The sequence below is a fragment of the Cucumis melo genome, chromosome 11, assembly GCF_025177605.1.
Source record: "Cucumis melo cultivar AY chromosome 11, USDA_Cmelo_AY_1.0, whole genome shotgun sequence".
NCBI classification, from domain to species: Eukaryota; Viridiplantae; Streptophyta; class Magnoliopsida; order Cucurbitales; family Cucurbitaceae; genus Cucumis; species Cucumis melo.
The window spans coordinates 11,148,035-11,168,545 of record NC_066867.1 but is presented as its reverse complement, the minus strand read 5'-3'; the positions used below and the strand labels follow the sequence as shown (position 1 = coordinate 11,168,545).

The window sequence follows — 20,511 nt, the reverse complement described above, 5'->3', positions numbered from 1 at the left end:
TTAAAGTAAATATCAATTTATACTTTTGAATTAAAATTTTATAGATGTTTAAAGATTAAATGATAATGAGAAAATTGTACTTTTCATAAAATGGTATATATATATATATATATATATATATATATATATTAGAATTAAAGATGAATATGTTTGGTTGTCCATGTAACAAATGCCATCAAAATTTTATAAACAAATTTTTATTCGTATTAATCTATGAAATTAAACAATCTTTTACTGTTGTAATTGACTAATTAATTAAGTAATAAATATCATTCAATGCATGGATAAAAATTAATTAATTAAAAATCTACGATAAATATAATCATAAATATTTAAAAATGGAATAATTTATAATTAAAAATCAGCCATTGATATATTTAATCTAACTTCATAGTTAATATAATTAAGTAAGTGTGTAGATGGTTTGGGTTGGGTTGGATTTGGAGACATTCTCAAATTTGGATTAGTTGACAACCTGAATAACCTGATTAAATTTTCAATCCAATCCAATTCATAAAATATGAGTGGTTGGGTTGGGTTGAGTTATTGGGTTGTATTAGATTGTTTTTCTCTTTTCATTTCCAAATTTTAATGTTTATAAAGTTCAAAATTGTTGTACATTCAAAATTTGAAACCGACATATAAATATAATACAAATAAATAAATAAATATTTATTTATTTATTTATATTAATTTAGGTTGGGTTAGGTTGATCCAAAATTTTTAACCTCCAATCCAAGATCCAACCTAACCCGAAAAAAATAAAAAATTTCCATCCAACCCATAAGTTTGGGGAGTTTGGGTTGTCAGATTATTCGGATTATTTTACACCCCTATAATTTAGTTTTCTATATTTTTATTACTAATCAAGTTGAAAGTTTGAAATTTTAATTCTATACTATACAAAATAAGATAAGAAATATATTAATGAATGATATACTATACATTAAAAAAAAATGTGAGATAAAGCGATATACTATACAAAAAGTAAAAAAATGTGATATCAAAATATTAATATGGTATATTAATAAAGAATCTAAAAAAATAGTTTTATTAATATGACGTTAATAATAGCTAAAGTAATTTTAAAATAATCACAATAAATAACGAACTAATTATAATGTTATGAAAAAATCGAAATAAATGATTGCTTGATTATATAAAAAAAAAAAAGAAAAAAGAGTAATAATCAATTATTGTTATTGAAAAATACATTTTATATTATTGAAAAATGTTAAAAGTTGATTATTTGACAATATATTTACCGTTCATAGAAAAATCAAATGTAATTAATTTTTTTGCAATGGTTTTGTTCTATGAAGGGTGAATAGTTTGTCAAACTTTTGTATTTTTAGAAAACTTCTTTTATTATTATTGATTTATTTTAAAGATATATTGTTACTTAATAATTACTAATTTTTCTTTATTTAATTAATTTTAGGAATTTTTTCAAAAATAGAAAATATTGACAAATTACTTGTACTTCATAAAATATAAAATTCATTACACTTAATCTTTTTAAGCAGTGTAAATATTTTGTCAAATGTTTTATTTTCGAATTTAACGAATTTGTCAAATTTGTCAAATGTAATGTAAATATTTGTCAAATTTAACGAAAAAGTTTAACGAATAGCATTATAATCATGACTATACAACAGTAGTCAGCAGTTAGACATGATTTGATGACCATTTTACTTTTTCTCGTTTTTATATTAGAATTTATATTTTTCTAGACATAAAAGTTGAATTCTTAATCAAATTTGGATAACAAAATACAATTTTATTTTAAAAAAATAGTCTTCAAAGGTTGGATTCGTGTTTAAACCATGGGAGAGGTTTTTCTTTTCAAAAAAAAAAAAAAAAGAAAGAAAGAAAGAAAAAAGAATCATAGTCACCAAACAGTAGCTTTATTAATTTCACTTAAATGATACTTGTCTAGTAGTAGTTAAAATCCACATCTCAAAGTTGTTTGTTGTCACTTCACAGCGTTCCATAAATATATATAAAGAAAATTATAAAAGAGAAAAAGATAATTTGGGTTGTGTCATTGTCAATTACCTTCACCATTTGCCAATCATTTTGGAATTCAGCAGAGGTATGAAGATGGGGCGGTGATGAGAAATACCTAAACGGAGCTCTAACTTGAATTTCATACTTTTTGCAAAATGGAATCCAAATCTTTCCAAATTTCAATGCTTCTTTTAATGCATACAAAGTTAGAGCAGAGCAGCCGTCGTCGGACACATAACACCCAAGTTTGTTTGCCGGATAATCCAACGCCATCAAAGACAACACCGTGTTCACCGTTATTATCGGCGGTTCCAACACCGGATCCGCCGTCGTCACAAATATGTCCACCGCCGGAAGTTCCACCTCCCTGTTACATCCACAAGTTATTATGCCCTTTCTTAAGGTAAATATTAAAGCAAAAAAGTTTGAAGGGGGAAACTTAATTTTTCAAAACAAAAAATAAAAAGTCAAATGGTTAGTAAATCCGAATTAACCTACCCTCTCTTTCTTTCTCTGCTCAAAATACATTTGAAATTAATTTTTAATATTAAGTAATTCAAAAAATATATATTTTTAAACAATAATATATAAGTGGTGTTGTTTCAGAGAGAGAGGTAAGAAATAAAAAGAGGACGTTATGTGTTTACCGTTGCAGAAGACGTTGAGGGTAAGTTTCGTAGTGGACGGGATTCCATTTGATGATGATAGCAAGAAACCAGACGAAAGAGAACCAAAATTCGCAAAGGAAGGCAATGGTTTGGAGATAGGAGACGCCATGGTTGTTCATCAACAATACACGATAAATATTGAGAGAAACCAATAGGATGGATATGACTATATCCAATACTCTTTGGGTTTGTCTTTTGATATTTGTTTTTTCGTAAAGCGGGAGAGATTGAGCCATTTATGATTTAAGAGGACAAGTTTTTGACTGTTTTGATCGATGAATGACTAAATATTTTGGTCATTCGGCTCAATATTTAAAGAAAAAAAAAATGGTGGATGCTCCTTTAGATGCACTATCTTAATGCATTTGAAGTGTAGTTTCAATTGAATGGTACAAGACATTATTTTTCTTTTTTAAATAAATAATTTTTTATTATTAATGTTTTTTTTTGTAGAGAAAGGAGAGCCGACATTGCTCATGTTTATATCCTTTTTCTAGATTTACTATTCTTGTTACTATTCTAATTATTATAGTTATTCTTATTATTCATAAGAACATTTTTAAATATAATAAAATAAATTGAAATATTTTAACCTATAGCAAAATGGTTTATCCTATCAGCGATAGGTACTAATAGACTTCTATTACTATCAATTAATATGACTGATAGAAAAATATAAGTATCTATCAATATCCATCATTAATAAAATTAGAAATTTTGCTATATTTTGTAAATATTTTGACAAATTTATAATATTTAACGATTCCTCTTATTCTTATTCTTATTATTTTTTTCACAAAACTCATCCATTATGATAAAATGGATAAATTTCCAATTTGATCCACGACCTCTCCAAATACTACCATGGATGGCAATTTAAGAAGGACAATGGTTAGGTGCCTTTTTCAATTTAAGAATAAATTATTTTAATTGTTTTGTATTTTGCTGATATGCCAATTTTTAGTGTATGAAGTGTATCGAGTATATATAAATAGTTTATCAAGTGTATAAAATATATCAAATGTATTAAATATTTGTATCGGTGTATCTTTACATTTTTTATATTTAATGGGTTTTGGCTTTTTTGTTCTTTTTGTTTTTGTTTTTTTTTCTTTTGCCATTTTTACAAATGTAATAAGTGCGAGTTTTGAGCCTAAATTTTAAAACTTTTTTTCAAAATCGGAATGAAACTTGTTTATTTTTTTAAGGAAAAAGAAAAGTTGGATATATATTCTTGATCAGCCCCCACTGCTACAAAACTGGGTTTACTTGACGCTTTTATAATTGATATAAAAACTGTCAAGTAACATAAAAAAGCGGGGACCAACGATTATGTTTGTTGTGACACGTGTTCGAAGCGAAGGTGAGAGAAAGTTGGTTGAATACAACGAAGATGGCGTACCCATTGGAGAAAATGGGGCGAAGCTCAACTCTTTTATTGGGTCGTGTGTACACTATCACATCCCCATTATTTATGCAACATGGATAGATGTGCCTGCACAATTGAAGGAAAAGATATATACCATAGTTGAGGTAAATTTGCTTATAGTTCTTTTTACAAGTTTATTTAAATTGGCAATATGACACTAACTGACCTTCAATCTCAGGCTGCATTTATAATCGACAGTAGCTCGAAGAAGAGCATTCTTAAGATTCCAGGGACAACATTTCGTCAATTTAAGCATTGGTTGACGAAGAGGCATATCTTGCCTTTCAAGAATGAACCTGAACTCTTGAAACGACCACCGGATATGTATTTTATACTGACCAAAAACAGTAGGAAGAATTTGTTAGATCTAGACTATGTCCACATTTTGAGGTATTAATGAATTTATTTGTATTTTAGGTATTAAAATTTGTTAAGAAACTTTATAAAACTCCAATACAATGTTGTATTGTGTAGGACAAAAGAAAACTTCAACAAGAGAGACGAAAGAAGAATAAGTATAACCATAGACTTTCAAGAAAAGGTTAAGCTAATCTTCGAGAGGAATTGATAAGAAGTAGTTTATGTTTGAATTAGTCTTAAAATTAAAGCGTCTTAATCAATGTAATAAATGTATATGTTGAAATGTAGAAAAATATACCTTAAAAAGAAAGTGAGCTTGACCGAGCTAGCATGTGGAAGAAGGCTCGTGTAGATAAGAAGGGACAATACTACAATGAAGATGTCCAAGAAGTTGTGAATCGTATAGTAAGACACGTTACAATTTTGCATTCTTTAATTTTTAAAGTTTTATAAAATTAAATTATATTTTTGTGCATTTTATAGGATGAGATCTTAAAAACTTGTCCTGATAAAGAACCATCTCCAAACGATGTTTTGACACAAGCTTTGGGTACACAAGCGAGTAGTGGACGTGTATGTGGAGTTCGCAGATTTGTCACCCTAACTGCTTATTTTCACACAGCAAAACATTCAAAGAAACGGAGTGAAGAAATTGAGAAGCTTAGTGAAGAGAATGAAAAGCTTTGTTTGCGAGTTTAAGAATTAGAGAATATTCACATTTCAACACAATCTACACCGACGTCTACACATGGATCTTGCTCCAGACCAAGGTTGGAATACGACATTCAATGTAAAAAAAATCTGGAAAAGAAGAAAATGAATATCATAATGAAGGTGGTTAAAGACGAGGTGAATGTGGATGTGATTATTTTGAATGATCAACAGGAGGATGCTATAGAGGTAATTAGTTATGTTTTGGCACAATTTGATGCATGAGTTTCTGTAAGTCTTATAAAGTTTATTAATGTTGAATTTATGACTTTCTTAGGTTCGTAATGAAAAAGAAATTGTATGTGACTCCATTATCAAGATGCCACTACCTTTGAAGACAATACTCAGATTTGTTGAAAAGGTAATGGACAAAGATTTAGGGATTCGTTACCAACTACCATTCTCGTTGTTTGGTATTGGTAGGAAGACATGTGTTCTTCGAGAAGATATTCTTGATTTTTATAACATACAAGAAGTCAAGACTTTGACATTGGTTGCATACATGGCGTAAGTACTCATTCATTCACTCTAATCTTTTTATATAAATACTCGTTTATTCATTTTTCTATCTTTGTTAGGTATTTTCATTCACAAGATGAACTTTCAAATTAGATATTTGTTGACCCGTCCCTTATATCTGTTGGACACAACACACAAGAAGTTAAAGCTCGCAATCTTTGCAGTAGATTAATGGCTTCAAAATCAAACCAACTTATTTTGGCTTCATTCAATCCCGGGTAGGTAATACTATACTAATCAATTCATTACAATAAGTTATAGGTGATTTGTTTTTTAGAATTGAACCTCTTCTTTATATTCATCATCTGAGAAAAATTGTAGAATATACGTTATGAATTATGTGAAGTCAATCCTACGGGGGGTTATGAAACTAAGTTATATGAAAACAACCAATATGGAAAACGGTGAAGGTAAGTCTACACATAGTTGTTTTTTGACAATATGCACTATATTGGATAGTATGTGATTGGTTTCTTGACAATATGCACTATATTGGGCACTATGTGATTATTTCTTGACAATATGCTTATATTGAATAGTATGTGGTTGTTTCTTAGCAATATGCACTATATTGGATAGTATGTGATTGGTTTCTTGACAATGTGCACTATATTGGATACTATGTGATTGTTTCTTGGTAAAATGCTTTATATTGAATACTATGTGATTGTTTCTTGGCAATATGCACAATATTGGATAGTATGTGATTGGTTTCTTGACAATGTGCACTATATTAGATACTATGTGATTGTTTCTTGGCAAAATGCTTATATTTAATACTATGTGATTGTTTCTTGGCAATATGCACTATATTGGATAGTATGTGATTGGTTTCTTGACAATATGCACTATATTGGATGCTATGTGATTGTTTCTTGGCAAAATGGTTATATTAGCTACTATGTGATTGTTTCTTGGCAATATGCACTATATTGAATACTATGTGGTTGTTTCTTGACAATATGCATTATATTGAATACTATGTGGTTGTTTCTTGGCAATATGCATTATATTGGGTACTATGTATTTACAGTGTCCTTTGCAAATTGGAATAGTTGAATGTGAGTACTATGTGATGAGATACATGAGAGATATAATCACCAATAGGAGCATAGTAGTCTCAGATTTGGTATGTTGTGTTTAAATGATTGTTTGAATTATTTTATATAATTCAAGTAATCAAGGTATTAACTTCAATATTTTTGGTTTCATATCAGATTGATACAAGGACCTCATACGGTCAACTCGAGTTGGATGAAGTACGAATGGAGCTTGTTGAATTTTTGGGTGGCCACATGTGATTATGGTGGTAGCTAAGTTCTTTTGTGTTAGATAGACAAATTTTGTTGATACTGGATATAGGGGAACTAGTTTTGTTGTGTTGATATTGAATATAGGTAAACTAGTTTTGTTGATAGTGGATATAGGTGAACTAGTTTTGATATAGTACACCTTTAGGCTACAAATATATTTTGTTTATATCGACATTGATAGGAAGTTTAGGCTATTGTTAGAAGTTTGGACTGCACAAATATATCTTGTAATTAAGTATGTAATCACCTACTTATATATGTGGTTCATTGATATATATATGCAATTCCTTTGAGGAAAAGTTTGAGTTAATTTTAATTGTTCAATTAATATGTATTTTCATGTGATTGAACTTCAAAACAGGTGCATGATAAAATATATGAGTATTTTAAAAAATATATAATTTTTTATTTGAAAAAAAAAACTTGACATGCAAAGCGTGTCAAGAGTAAACAAATTCTTGACATGTAAAAAATGTCAACAAACATTATATACTTGATACCTATAAATTGTCAAGTGTAATTTCACTTGACGCGTAAAAACTGTAAAAAATAAAGCCCCCCATTCTTGACACTAGATTAGTTAACGCATAAAAACTGTCAAGTATAATTATATACTTTGTGTTTTTTACCTGTCAAGTATAATTATACTTGACACTTAAAAACTGTCAAGTAAACCTCCCTTATTCTTGACACTGGATTACTTGACACATTGAAAAGCATCCAGTAAACCAATCTTTGACAGGTAAAAAGCGTCAAGTAAACCTAGTTTTGTAGTAGTGCCCACATCTTTTGTAACCTAATTAATTAATTGTCCAATCACAACTTGTTATCTAAATAATTTTTCGCTTTTTTTGCTGTGTTGCCAGGGAACTAGTATGATGCATCAAAATATTCTTTTTATTTAAGGAGTTTGCTAGGGGCTCCATTTGGAATTGGATATATCCCTTCAACATTGGGATATGTGTTATTAAAATAAGTTATCTAGGGTTAGCCCTCAACTTTCTATATTGTAAATGTTCTTATAACTTAATGGTTACAACCAATTCTCCCTCCCTTAAGTATCAAATGTGACTACCATTTTCGACAAATATCTCCAGGGACAACCTTCAACGATTACTTTAGTGGTCAACTCGAGCAAATAATAGCTATTCCACCCTCTAATATCCAATCTTGGATATGAGTATGCCTTCAGAAACCCACTCCAACAACCACTTATGCGACTAACTCGAACAACCAGTTCATTGTGTTTATTTATTAGCTACTTTGGTTTACATTAATATGACATAATAGAAATGCTTTAAGTATATATAGCAAACCAAACAAACTTGTATATAAAACTTTTGAATAAATGTAACCAAACACATGAGTGATCTTACTTAAATATTTTTTGTAAAAGGTGTATATATGAAAATAACATTTGGTTGGTCAATCCTTAGTCAATCCAAATCATGGCCCAAGTAAAAAGCTAAGTAGATCGTAAACAAGGTATTTCACATCTTAAACCTGAAACAACCATTTATTAAAAAATGGGAGGAGTGAAAAATTTTAGAGATCAATTAGAAACTCAAAAGAGATTTCTTTTTCGGATTTTGGTTGGGTTTCAAAATTTTTGAAAGCGGTTCTTCTCACAATTGAGTTGTCACACAACATGACTTGGCAATCACAAAGACAAGAACAAACTTAACCTAAAAGATAAAAAAAAAAAAAGAAACACATAAGAGTTGGTAACATAGTTCAATGATACAACACCTACATCTGGGAGCATTGTCTATAGAAAAGATAATCTACTATTATAATTAAGTTGAATGACTGCAACGTTGTACTTATCTGTATACTCATGACAACAATGACAACTATAGAGCTAATGCAATGAGCACCCTAGATGTGAGTCTCCCTCTCTTTAGGATTAATTAGTGTTAGGGTTATAATTGTAGTGATGTTTAGTATCTAACTTCTCCTCCATCATTACATATATTCACCATGTTCATCTTTTTATAGAGAAAAATCATGTAGACATCATAACGAGCCCAACACAATCAGATTTTCCTAAAACGAGGTTAAAATGAGCAAGAATAAGACAACAAGTTTGAGGGCATTTTAGTAATTTCTACGAAGAGGCGCGTCGTAGAGCCCCGTCAAGCTACGCTTGAATGCCGAGAGCAACAAAGTTTGAGTGCCACGACACTCTAAACTTTATTAATGTGAATAAGGCGTGCAAGAACGTGCACCTTTGCCAAAATAACTAACATTTGCCCTCTCTTTCACTTCACAAATTGGTTTACTTAATCATTTCTTAGATTTATAAGTAAAATTCTCTCAAACTTGTGTATAAACTGTCTCAAATCAATAAAATTCTCTATCACTTTTGTATTCTTTAATTGTGTATAACATTATAAAATGCTTTGATATGTAACTATATGTTCATATAATCATATTATGCTTAGGTTCAAATTGGCTTCTAGTCGTCTTCTAGTTGAATTTGTAAGAGTTTTAGTTGGTATATTATGTGTGAATTCTTATTAGGAGTCATTCTTGTGCATTCTAGCCAAACAACTTGAGTTCGGGCCTTCGTAGTCATATAATTTTTGTTTGTAGTTTTGGACTTCTTCATTTTTCAACTAGGACTCAAGTTATTTTGGTAAGTTTTATACCTATTAATTTGTTTAGATGAATCAATTATGACATTGGATGATAGTTTATAAACATTTTAAAAAATATTAGTTCTAATTTTTTTTTATTGATTATAAGTGTTTTAAGGACGGATCTTGTAATACTCGTATCTTTTATCCCATTTTCTTGCTAAAACGTTAAGCTTTTGAGTTGTTCAAGAGTCTCAGGCTAAAGTAAAGATCTCGATATAGCATCTCGAGGCTGTAACAAACTGGATGAAAAATAGAAAGGTTTGATAGTTGAATCTCGGGCCATCTCGGGGTTGTGGCAAATTGAGATAAAAAATAGAGACGTTTGGAGATGTTCTCTCAGACCATCTCGAGACTGTGATATCTCGAGATGAAAAACAAGAGGTTTTTAGAAGATGGATCTCGAGCCATCTCGGAACCATGTTCGATTGAGATTGGAAGAAGAAAAAGGAATTTTAGGGTTCTCAGGCAAGGTTTCGAGCATGTCCAACTAAGAAAAGTAAAGATCTTCATGGATCTCAGGTCGAGCTCGATCAAGATCACTTAAAGACCCGTAAAGACAGGTCTTTGGGAATTTTTATCGCGAGAGGTTAGTATTTTTTAGAGGCAAAGAGTGTTTTTTAGTACAAAAGACCTTTATTTCTCTTATTTCTCACAATTTTCACTTTAAGTAAAAATAGAAAAAAGGGGTAGAGAGAAGTTAAGTTTCCTTGCAAGAGAGAAGTCAAGGCAAGAGGGTAGTTTGACACCAAGCTTCAGTTGGTGTTTGGTCAAGAGACATCCGAGAGAGGCAAGAGTGATGGTGAGTTGAGCTAAAAGAGGAAGAGTAGAGCTTGATGTTAAATCCAAGTTTAAGTTTATTCTTTCTTATTTAAGAAGTTTAAGAGAAAGTTTGCTAAGTTAAGGCTTGCTATTTTAGGCTTTAAATCTATTGGGAGCTCGTGTGTTGCTAGGGCAAACTTGAAGAATCGTCCTTGAGAAAGCTAAGACCACCAAAAGAGTTTCAAGTCAAGGTTAGTAAGAAAAGAGTTCTCTTGAGAAGAAAAAGAAAAAAGGTAAGAAGTTGAAGAAGTTTCTTTAGTTGGAACCCAAGATTTACTTGAGTTTTCTTGTGATTTCCATGACAAGAGAAAATGGAGAAAATCTACAAACCATGAATCTAGTCAAAAGTTGTAAGTGATTAAAATGAATTTCTAAGCTTGATTTAAAAATTTATGTTTTAAAGCATGCTTTGAGCTTAAGCATTTACATATGCTAGATTTATGAAATTATTTACAAATTATGGTTTGAAGTTTAGAAAAGAGTTTGAGAAAATGTGATTGAGTTAATTAACTTTTAAAGCATTCAAATTGAGAAATATTTATTAAAACATGAGATTTATGAGAATATGCTTGAATGCTAAGTTTCTACAAATATTTGAGCAAATAGATTATTTAAAGGAAAGCTAGATTTGAGACTTGCTTAATGAAAAAGTTTTTCATAGGTATGCTAACTTAAGTAATGGAAAAGTTTTTCATAGACATGCTAACTTAAGTAACTTAACGTTTTAGCATTAGATTTCCTAATATGCTTAAATCTAAATTGAGAAGTCTTGATTCGATAGCAACCTTTCGGAGGAGATTGTTCTATATACAAAGGTCATGTGATGAGGGTATTCAATAGATGCCTAGAGTTTCCATCACATAGACTAGGTAAGAGATGAGGGTCCCTTCGTATGCCTAGATTTTTCATCTCATGATAGCTATAGCGAGATAGGGTGTTCCTAACGCCTAGAGTTTTGTCTCACAGGCATTGTATCGAGGGATATGACTTCCATGCTTAGAGTTTCTCATCCCGTAGATACAAAGAGTTATAGATATAAGAAGAAAGAAACAAAAGAGAAAAGTTAAAAGCTAAGTTTGAAAAGAAAGTTTCTTTACTAAGTTTATGTATATTATTTTGCTCAAAGTTTTCATTATCATGATTTGTTTTAAAAATTAATCACCCATGGGGCTTTATATCTCATTATTTCAATGTTAATTCCTTTACGACTAGTGATTGTGATTCATGCGCTTGTTAAAGCATCCGCCTACTCTGCTAAAAGTTTGATTAGATTTTTGTACGACTCATTCATGCATGCATGATAACTTGTAACTAAACTAATAGAAGACTTAGTTGTCGTTGTTTGTAAAAGTCTAGTATAAGAGTTTTGATTTGAATTTTAAAAATAGTGTTGTCTGGTTGAGACTCTAAACTTCTTAAGACTGTTATGTATGTCACTAGCACTTTACGTTTCTGTTAAGTTATAGTCATAACAAAGACTCACACCTATGTACTTTAGTAAACACTTGAGGTTGATATGTCGTTAAGCTCAAACCACTACCGACTTATTCAAAAGACATTAACGGACATTTCTTAATTAGTTTAGAGATCAGGTATATAGAGTACATGAATTTGAGAACTGGTATAGGCTTATTTCAGAATTAGATTCACTAACACAACAATTTCATGTTATCGACATACGTGAGAGAGAAAACATTCCTCATGATTTCTTCTGACTCGGGATGGGATTTGCACTTGACGTTCGATCCTACAGTGGATGTATTATCGGTGGAGTAGGATTTTACATGATAGAGTGTGATTCTCGATGTACAACACAAAACAATGGAGTCATCGTAGTCGGTGAAAATAGTGGCAGTGGAACTACCGACAATATTTTCTACGGTGTATTAAATGAAAATTTTTTTTGTTTAATATTTGATGGGACGACATGTTTGGGTATTCAAGTATAGACAGTTTCACATGGACAATAATAAAAACCATAGGACATACGTAGAATTGGGGTTAAATCAATCAACACGTCGTATTTTTAGTTTCTTGAGGAACCAGTCATTCTCGCAATTCAGGCACAAAAAGTCTTTTTTATCAAGGACCCAAAGTAGTGCAACTGAAAATTTGTTCAAGTGGTCCAAAATAAATGTATATGGGACATCCTCAAAGTGGATGATGTTGAGGATCAGTAATTGAATGTACTAGAAATCGTTGTTAGATATCGTATGCTTGAACACATTGAGGATGACACTCTGTACAGACTCGACGTTTATCCTATAGTGGTGGAAAGATCAATTATGCATCATGTTGTTGATGACTTCATAAATGATGATGATATACAATTATTCGTTCAAAGCGGATTAAGCGATCACGAATAATAATGACGAATCACATATTCACATATATTACATTTTTTATATATTTAGTTTTAGATATTCTCATTTGTTTAATTAATCTTGGTTTACCTTTTCAATAGGTACTATGTCATTCCCCAATGGTTTCGATGAGACTGATGCTTCTTTTGATTTTGACGCCAAGACGTTTAATAATGTGGGAGAAACGTCTTCGGTGGACGACATGTCAGGTTAATCCCATTACATAAATAATTAATTGCATAAATATGGAGTTCTACGTTTATGATAGTGTTTTGTTTTTGTAGATACCTCCCAACTCAGTATTAACACTCCTAGAAGACGACAACACTCAAAGAACTTAGAGTTAGAGAGATACGTGCATCAAAATGGGAAGATTCTCATATCCATCGCTCTAGGATGGGATAAGTCGATCTTGCCACATGTCATTCGCTAAAGTTGTACCATCGGTGTGTTGACGCGGGATACATTTCAAATCTGCTTCCTTAAGTGGGCTAATGTTACTTTAGAGTAAATTGAGCTTGTGAAGGGCAATTTACAAGTAAGTTTTTAAATTACTGTATTGATATGTTACCTACGTGTATATATATATATATATATATATATATATATATATATATATATATATATATATATATATATATATGAAAACCTAATACGTGTGTACTTTTCTTTTGTAGCAATGGTTCATGCTGGATTTTGCAGATCCACCATTTACTCGATTTGTTGATCATCAAATGCTCAATACTTGGGAGGAGTTCATGGGAAAGAACCATCGCCATTTTAAGAAGTTTAATGGTCTTTAACAAGTATGTGTCAACCCACTCCCAGATTGAAGAATCGTGTGGAAGATTAACACTTCCTCTGTAATCACTACACTACTCGACAGTTTTAGGTAATTTGCATTTTTTAATGTTCTCAAACATTAGTTTTGTTGGGTTTTATGTCCTAAAACTCGTAGATAGTAAATATAATCAATTGACCGTTATTAATAAAGTGTTTTATTATTATAATTTGAATAAGTGTTATTGATTATATTATTAGTTTTGTCTTAATAACCTAAATCCAATAAACTAATATCCTAAGCTGTTTGATGAGTCTTGAACAGTATGTAGAGACATACGGGGATCAATGTTCAAGATCAGCTTGAAGGATCTATAGTATAGGGTTAAGGTTGGGTACCTCATCCTGTTAACACTATGGATACGACTCACTTTGTATTTGATATAAACACATTGATCCAATGTGTTTATGTATGTGACATGCGAGTAAGGGTATCCTATGCAATGAGATTGCATAAGACTGGACCACGAAATAGTAATCACTAGATGTAACTCCGTTAACTAGTTGGATTTCTATTTCATTAGGATGACCTAGGTAACTTAGTCATAATCTTGAGTGTATTATGAACTCCTGTTTGCAAGGGATTGTCATTTGATTTGTATGGGTGAGAATGACCTGATTTCTAACTTAATATGCTTATCATTTTGGGGACAAGACCGAGTGGGGAGCTGGAAACATAATCACACAAGATGGAATTCACTCCTTTCCACCTTTAAGGTAAGTAGATAAGTGTTCCCTTAAATGATGTCTCCTGGACTTGAACAAAGGGCCCTACCCTCTCTATGGCACGAGAGGGATTTCTGTTTAGTGGTTGGACCATAAACATGTTGTTCATTAGAGGAGCACTGATATTTGAGGACTAGAAGTAACCTACGGATAAAATGGTAATTTGACCCAACTGGTTCTACGAACACTTGTGAAGGACTAACTTATTGTTATTGGTCTATATCCGTGGACACATAAATATATCTACAATGAGAAGAGTTCAGCTGTGAGTCTTTAGTGGAGTGTACACACAGTTAACGAATATTGATTAATGTTGTTAATGAGTTTAGCCAATTAATATCATATCGTTGTAGCTTTTGATCGGTAGGTCCATTAGGTCCCCTTTAGCTTATAAAGAGTAATGAGATTTATTTATATTGGTTGTAATTTGAAATGTTCAAATTTACTTTGGGAATTAATATAATGTATGTTGATACATTATAATATAAAGTTTACATTTTAATTAGACTTTATTATATAAATTTAATTTTGGATATGATTCAAAATTATATTATGAGAGAATAAAATATTTGAATGAGTTCAAATATTAATTTAATGTGAATTATATTCATATTAAATCTATAGGTTAAAATTTAGTTTGTATGGGATACATATTAAAACTATAGGTTATGAGAGAAATTTATATTTGAATATGATTCAAATTATGGATTAAATTAAATATAAGATATTTAATTTAGAAATTAATTAATTGGAGAATTAATTAATAATTTAATTTAATTTGATTTAATTAAATTAATTAAATAAAACTATAAGAGATATTCATTTAAATATGATTTAATTAATTATTAAATTAATTAATTAATTAGTTTAATATATATTAATTTAATAATTATTAAGTTAATAGGGAACGTGGGTGGTTTTTCCACGTTCCCATTTATTCTCTCAAACTTTCCATTTCTTACGTGTGAAGAAGAGGGAATTCTTTGCATAACAAAAAACAAGGGGAGTTCCGTGATTTTCATGAGATCCTCATATTCTCTCTAATTAAAATTTTTTCTTTCTGAAAAAATTTCCTTATTCCAATTTTGGTTCCCACAAGCCATCTTAATCAGATAATAGAAAAGTTTCTAAGTGGTGGTGCCCAAATTGGTGATTGGTAGATTCAGAGTCGTCAACGAGCATAAGTTCATCTTCTCTGTATTTTAATTTCTTCAAAGCATGCTTAACCATAAAAATTAGTTTTGTAATTTTTGCCAATGTATGGGTATTTTTTAAGGTTCCAATTAAAATTGGGTCGCTGTAATTCTTCTGCTGTAAAGGGTTTTTTTATCCCTTCAAGTTTATCTAAGTGACATTTTAATTGTTTGCATGTAGGAGCAATCAATAATGAACATAACTGCTAGAGCAAAGCAGCTCTACAACCATTGTAGCGGATCTAAGTTGTTTCTATAACGACAGCACGAGCTCATTGAACAACGAGGTCATCTAGTCGATTGAATGGAGTTGTTTAGAGAAACAAACGCTTAGGTGGCAAGTTTGTTTTGCAGGCGGTCGCAGATGCACACATAAGTTTAAGAAAATCTTATGTCTTATTTCGTACATTTAATTTATAAGTTTGACTTAATAAAAAATTTTCTTGCAGAATCAAATGCTGGAACTCCAGTCTCATCCCACCCCAAAAGGTTCTCAACCATTCTTTGGGGACGAGATATATGCGAGACAGTTTTGGGTAGATGATTGGACTACTCAAAAGGTCTTCCTTGGGGCTCGAGGCAAAAGTCCCGAAAGATTGTTCGTAGTTCTTCATCTTCATCATATGAGCAAGCAGTGAGGGCTAAAGAGGTTACCGACCTAAAGCTCGCCTTGACGGCGCTCAAGAATGTATTGAACAACAGGCATAGGCAATGGAAGAAAGTAATCGAAAACACGAAAAAAATGTCTAACAAATGAAAGAAACAAGGAAGATGATTGAAGAACTGACTTGAACAGGGAGAGGACCTTGATTCCATTGCGATACATATTTCTCAAAATTTTAAGTTCTTTAATTTTTTTATCGGTGATATATATCTAAATTTAATTTTCTGTCGTTGTAGGTTGGGAGACAAGGGCAAATTGGCGTCCGCAGTGTTTAGTAGATTTAGTTTTAAATTTTTAGTTTTTAGTTTTCATATAATTTTTGAACCTATTGTATTTTTTTAACATTTGAATTAATTTTAATATAAATTCAATTTGATATTTTAATTTTTTTTTTAGTAATTTTATGTTAGTTGTATTCAGAATTTGATTGAATTTAAATGAAATCATAATCCAATAACAAAATAAATAAATAAATAAATATTTTTAAAAGGTTTTCTCAATGTCTAGACATTGCGTTGGTACTAGATGCCTCTACCGATGTGGTGTCAAGCCAAGGTCCCTCGACGCCGCATCGAACCTTCCTTTTTGTTGATGTATGTGGATGTTCAGCAATATAATATTGCCGACGCATAGACCGGACGTCGGGTTTAAGATTTCACTACAACAAATCTGGCCTTTAATGTCGGGTGGAAAAAATGAAAAATGGGCTTTAATGTCGGTTTTCAAAAGGCGGACGTTTAATGTCGGTTTAAAACCGACATTAAAGAAGGAGCTTTAATGTCGGTTTAAAACCGACATTAAACGACCACCTTTTAAAAACCGACATTAAAGCCCCTTTGTAATTTTTTATTTTTTTTTTAATTTGGTAAAAAATCAAGTTTTCTCTCTCTTACTTTACCTTTTTTTTTTCCTTAAAAGTTTCTATATAAATTCTCCTCCTCTCTTCTTCCTCCTTTGAAATCTTCTAACCCTAATCAAAATTTCTTGCTTTCATTTCCTATCATCGTAGATTCTTTTTTCCATCAACGATTTGAAGATTTACTATGGCCGGTAAAGGAGAAGGTAAGGAGAAGGTCCGGCGATCGGAATCGATCTTGGAACCACGTACTTTTGAACCAGCTGTATCACCTTCTTTTACAGTACGTCAAAAAGGAGCACTTCTTTTTCTTTTTTCCAATGTCACATACAGAGAGGCTGCTTGAGAATTAGGTACTAGTTTAGCTGCTTCTCTTCATTTTTTCACCTAAATTCAAATGAAAATCTGTCTTTTTTTAATGTTTTTGCGATTGTAGAACAAAGTAATCATAAGGAGAAGCGCTTCCATGTTGAAAATTACAGCTTTTGAGAATGATGATTTCTTCGCAGTTTTATAATATTCTGATGATGCTTTCTTTCTTTCTACTAGGTTGAGGACGAAGACGAAGACAAATCAGACGATGCAGATGACTCCGATGCAGAGGCAGATTTGGACAAAAAGGACGAGGAAGAAGACGACAAACATGATGAACTGTAAGGGAGAAGAGGTGGAGTTTCATTAGAAGAAAATTTTCCCCTTTTTTTCCACCTTTTGTTTTTTGTTTTTTATTATTTTTCTAGGTGTAGTAGTATTATCCGTTGGAGAAAAAGAAACAGTCTTCTTGATTTGCATTTTACGCATGAATGAATGACTGGATTTGCTTAAATTTCAGTTTGAGTTTGAGCCTTTAGGAAAAGAGATTTAAGAAAGAATTAGTAACAATTTGATGAATCAAATGAATGGGGTTCCCCTTCCTATACTGGATTTTAAATTGAATTCTCTTACATAGAAGAATTCAATCTTTTTTACTCTTATTTGGATCCCAAATTTATAAATTTCATCTCTCAATATCATCATAATTGGACTGGACTTGCTGAGTTGAGTAATCTGTGTGATCTGCAGTTTAAAAGCACTTTTTGTTTTCTTTAGCAATTTATTTTATTTAACAAAACTACTTTTTGTGCCATGTTCTCTTCTTCCTTTTTTTTTTTTTTTAAGAGTTTGAAAAAGGCAATGGAAAATGGAAGCGTTTAAAATATTTCTCAACCTCTATTCTTTGAAATTAATGGGGAGAGTATGAAAGGGGAATGTAACCGGCGAGGAAAAACGTTTTAGAAGGGTACCTAAGCCTAATTTAGGATATGCGAAAGAGGTCATATGCTTGTTTGGGAATATTCCAAGGACGCTTGATATTTTTCATTGATATTGTTTTCAATTAAACTGTTTGTCAGAATGTTTTGCTAACAAAGTAGGTATCAAACACAGCTTGAAAGAAAAAGAAAAGTTGATTGAAGTCTACTTTATTAGTGTTATCCTATCCTCCTAAGAGGGGAAAGATTTTAAGACTTTCTAATGATGGCGTGGGTACAAGAGGGTTGTCATTGTCGCCCTCACTTAAATTGGATAATGAAATTTTATGTTGCATTTCCTTGTACCGGGTTGGAATTGTGGTTTTAACTTTGATTATTTGAACTATCGGAGCTATAGCTAAACGATGTTAATTCGATCTTCAAATTTGTATCATTCTCACTTTATCTGGCTGTAAACAGGATCTTTGTTGTTGATTAATGATTCTCTTCGTTTTGTTTGTATTCGCCGTGTGTGGTTACGGAAATGACAGGTTGAAGTTACGATTGTTGATGTTTCTACCAGTCATCAGATTGGGATCGACAGTTTGGAGAACAGAAAAATTGCTCATTTTATAGCTGATAAGATCAACAATTCATCAGCGAAGGTTCGTGTTTGCCTGCCACGGAATGGTGTATCTGCTCTGGATGCACCAGCGAAGTCATTTTATGATCCTGAGGCTACTGCTACTTTTATAGAGGAACTACAGAAAGCAATTCAGTTAAATAATGATAGGCAGGTACTCGTAAAGTTATTATTATCGAGTTCTTCTCTTTGTTGACTGATCCCCATCTTTGTGTTGTAAAGCTTAAACCTCTTTATGATACAGGTGAAGGTATATCCTTATCATATTAATGATCCTGAGTTCGCTGAGTTCGGGGTGGTTTCGCATGGCTGGAAGGGGTTCTTTAGCAGGTTTGCTGCCTTTTGCCGATGCTAATGCCATAGTGCTTGAAATGGCCAATGAAGTATTGCTTGTAAGTTCTATCTTCTATGTACCTGCTGATTCACAAAGTTAATTCTAGGAATTGTATCTACAAATTTTGGATCGACGCTTTGCAAGCATACAATTTTGAAGAATAAATTGTATAAATATAGTTCTGTATGTATGAACATTGGAAGTAATGTTGTGTTTCCTAGAAGTGAAATCTGTTTATCGATAAAGTAGGAATTTCTTGGACATCGAAAATGACTTAAAATGATTTTTCTAGTCAAGCATTGTGATAGACCCAGTGGAAGTAGAGATCTTGAATGTAGAGAATTAGGTATATCAGTAGATTATTTGGGAAGTCTCCAGCTAACCTGAGTGAGAGATGTTAACCTCTTTGATTTGTCTAGTTTGTACATTTGAAGTGTACTCGTCTTAATTTCCTGAATATTTTAAACTCTTTTGGACCCAAGAACAGAGCGGTATTCTGAATGTTGTCTATATTTTTTTTACATTAGATGTCATATCATATGTTACTGTTTTCTTTGGTTTTGCATTCTTAATCCTGATGAATATAAAACTTGTGTCATATAAATATATATATGGATTGGGCTGTGGATATAAAATCTTAAGAACTTTTCATCCTTCTCTGCAATTTCAATACTTCAAACAGCTTTGTTATTCATATAAATGGTTTATTTGGATATTGTTTGTAGATAATTGAAGTGATATTGGGTTGAAAGCTAAGCGATTGTGTAGAAATGGCCAAGCGACCGTTGAAAATTGAAGACTGAGAAGGCATTTACGATTTTTAATTATTTAATTCTTTTATTAGAATCTTTTTTCATGTACTATTGTAGAATGTATATATAAACATAATATTAATATTTTATTTTGTGTATTCAAATGTAAAAGACAAATGTTATAGTTTCTAACATAATATGAATTTCATTGATTTGTTGACGTGTGAAAAACATATTTATCTACATTGACCAAATGTCGGTCTATAGGACAATAATGTAACAATTAAATAAAAATAAATTTGTAAAAATGAATAAAAAAACTAGGCTTTAATGTCGGTTGTAAATCGACATATCAGAGTTCAACCGACATTAAAGGGCTTCAATAACACTATCAAAGGTGTCGGTTGAAAACTGACAAACCGACATTAAAGAGGATTTTA

The 20,511-nt window shown here is 31.3% G+C and overlaps 2 protein-coding genes across 2 annotated transcripts; one reads left to right on the top strand and one right to left on the bottom strand.

Annotated features, from left to right (window-relative positions):
- Positions 1-1,890: 1,890 nt before the first annotated feature.
- On the bottom strand, positions 1,891-3,020 carry LOC127143868 (cellulose synthase-like protein B3). The gene is made up of 2 exons (XM_051079137.1): positions 2,658-3,020; positions 1,891-2,377 (listed from the first exon to the last, which is right to left on the bottom strand). The coding sequence occupies exons 1-2, from the start codon at positions 2,912-2,914 to the stop codon at positions 1,981-1,983; spliced, it is 654 nt and encodes a 217-aa protein (XP_050935094.1). The 5' UTR covers positions 2,915-3,020; the 3' UTR covers positions 1,891-1,980.
- A 14,183-nt stretch (positions 3,021-17,203) lies between these two features.
- LOC127143870 (toMV susceptible protein tm-1(GCR26)-like) lies at positions 17,204-20,302 on the top strand. The gene is made up of 5 exons (XM_051079140.1): positions 17,204-17,396; positions 17,663-17,780; positions 18,894-19,139; positions 19,230-19,377; positions 20,045-20,302. The coding sequence occupies exons 2-4, from the start codon at positions 17,694-17,696 to the stop codon at positions 19,338-19,340; spliced, it is 444 nt and encodes a 147-aa protein (XP_050935097.1). The 5' UTR covers positions 17,204-17,396; positions 17,663-17,693; the 3' UTR covers positions 19,341-19,377; positions 20,045-20,302.
- The last annotated feature ends 209 nt before the right edge of the window (positions 20,303-20,511 follow it).

Bases quoted from the DNA above. Each gene is read 5' to 3' on its own strand.
- LOC127143870 (XM_051079140.1), top strand. From the start codon at position 17,694: ATGCAGATGACTCCGATGCAGAGGCAGATTTGGACAAAAAGGACGAGG. The intron at 17,781-18,893 runs GTGGAGTTTCAT...CGGAAATGACAG, and splicing joins TGAACTGTAAGGGAGAAGAG to GTTGAAGTTACGATTGTTGA. The intron at 19,140-19,229 runs GTACTCGTAAAG...TTTATGATACAG, and splicing joins AGTTAAATAATGATAGGCAG to GTGAAGGTATATCCTTATCA.
- LOC127143868 (XM_051079137.1), bottom strand. From the start codon at position 2,914: ATGGCTCAATCTCTCCCGCTTTACGAAAAAACAAATATCAAAAGACAA. The intron at 2,378-2,657 runs GTAAACACATAA...TGGATGTAACAG, and splicing joins CCTCAACGTCTTCTGCAACG to GGAGGTGGAACTTCCGGCGG.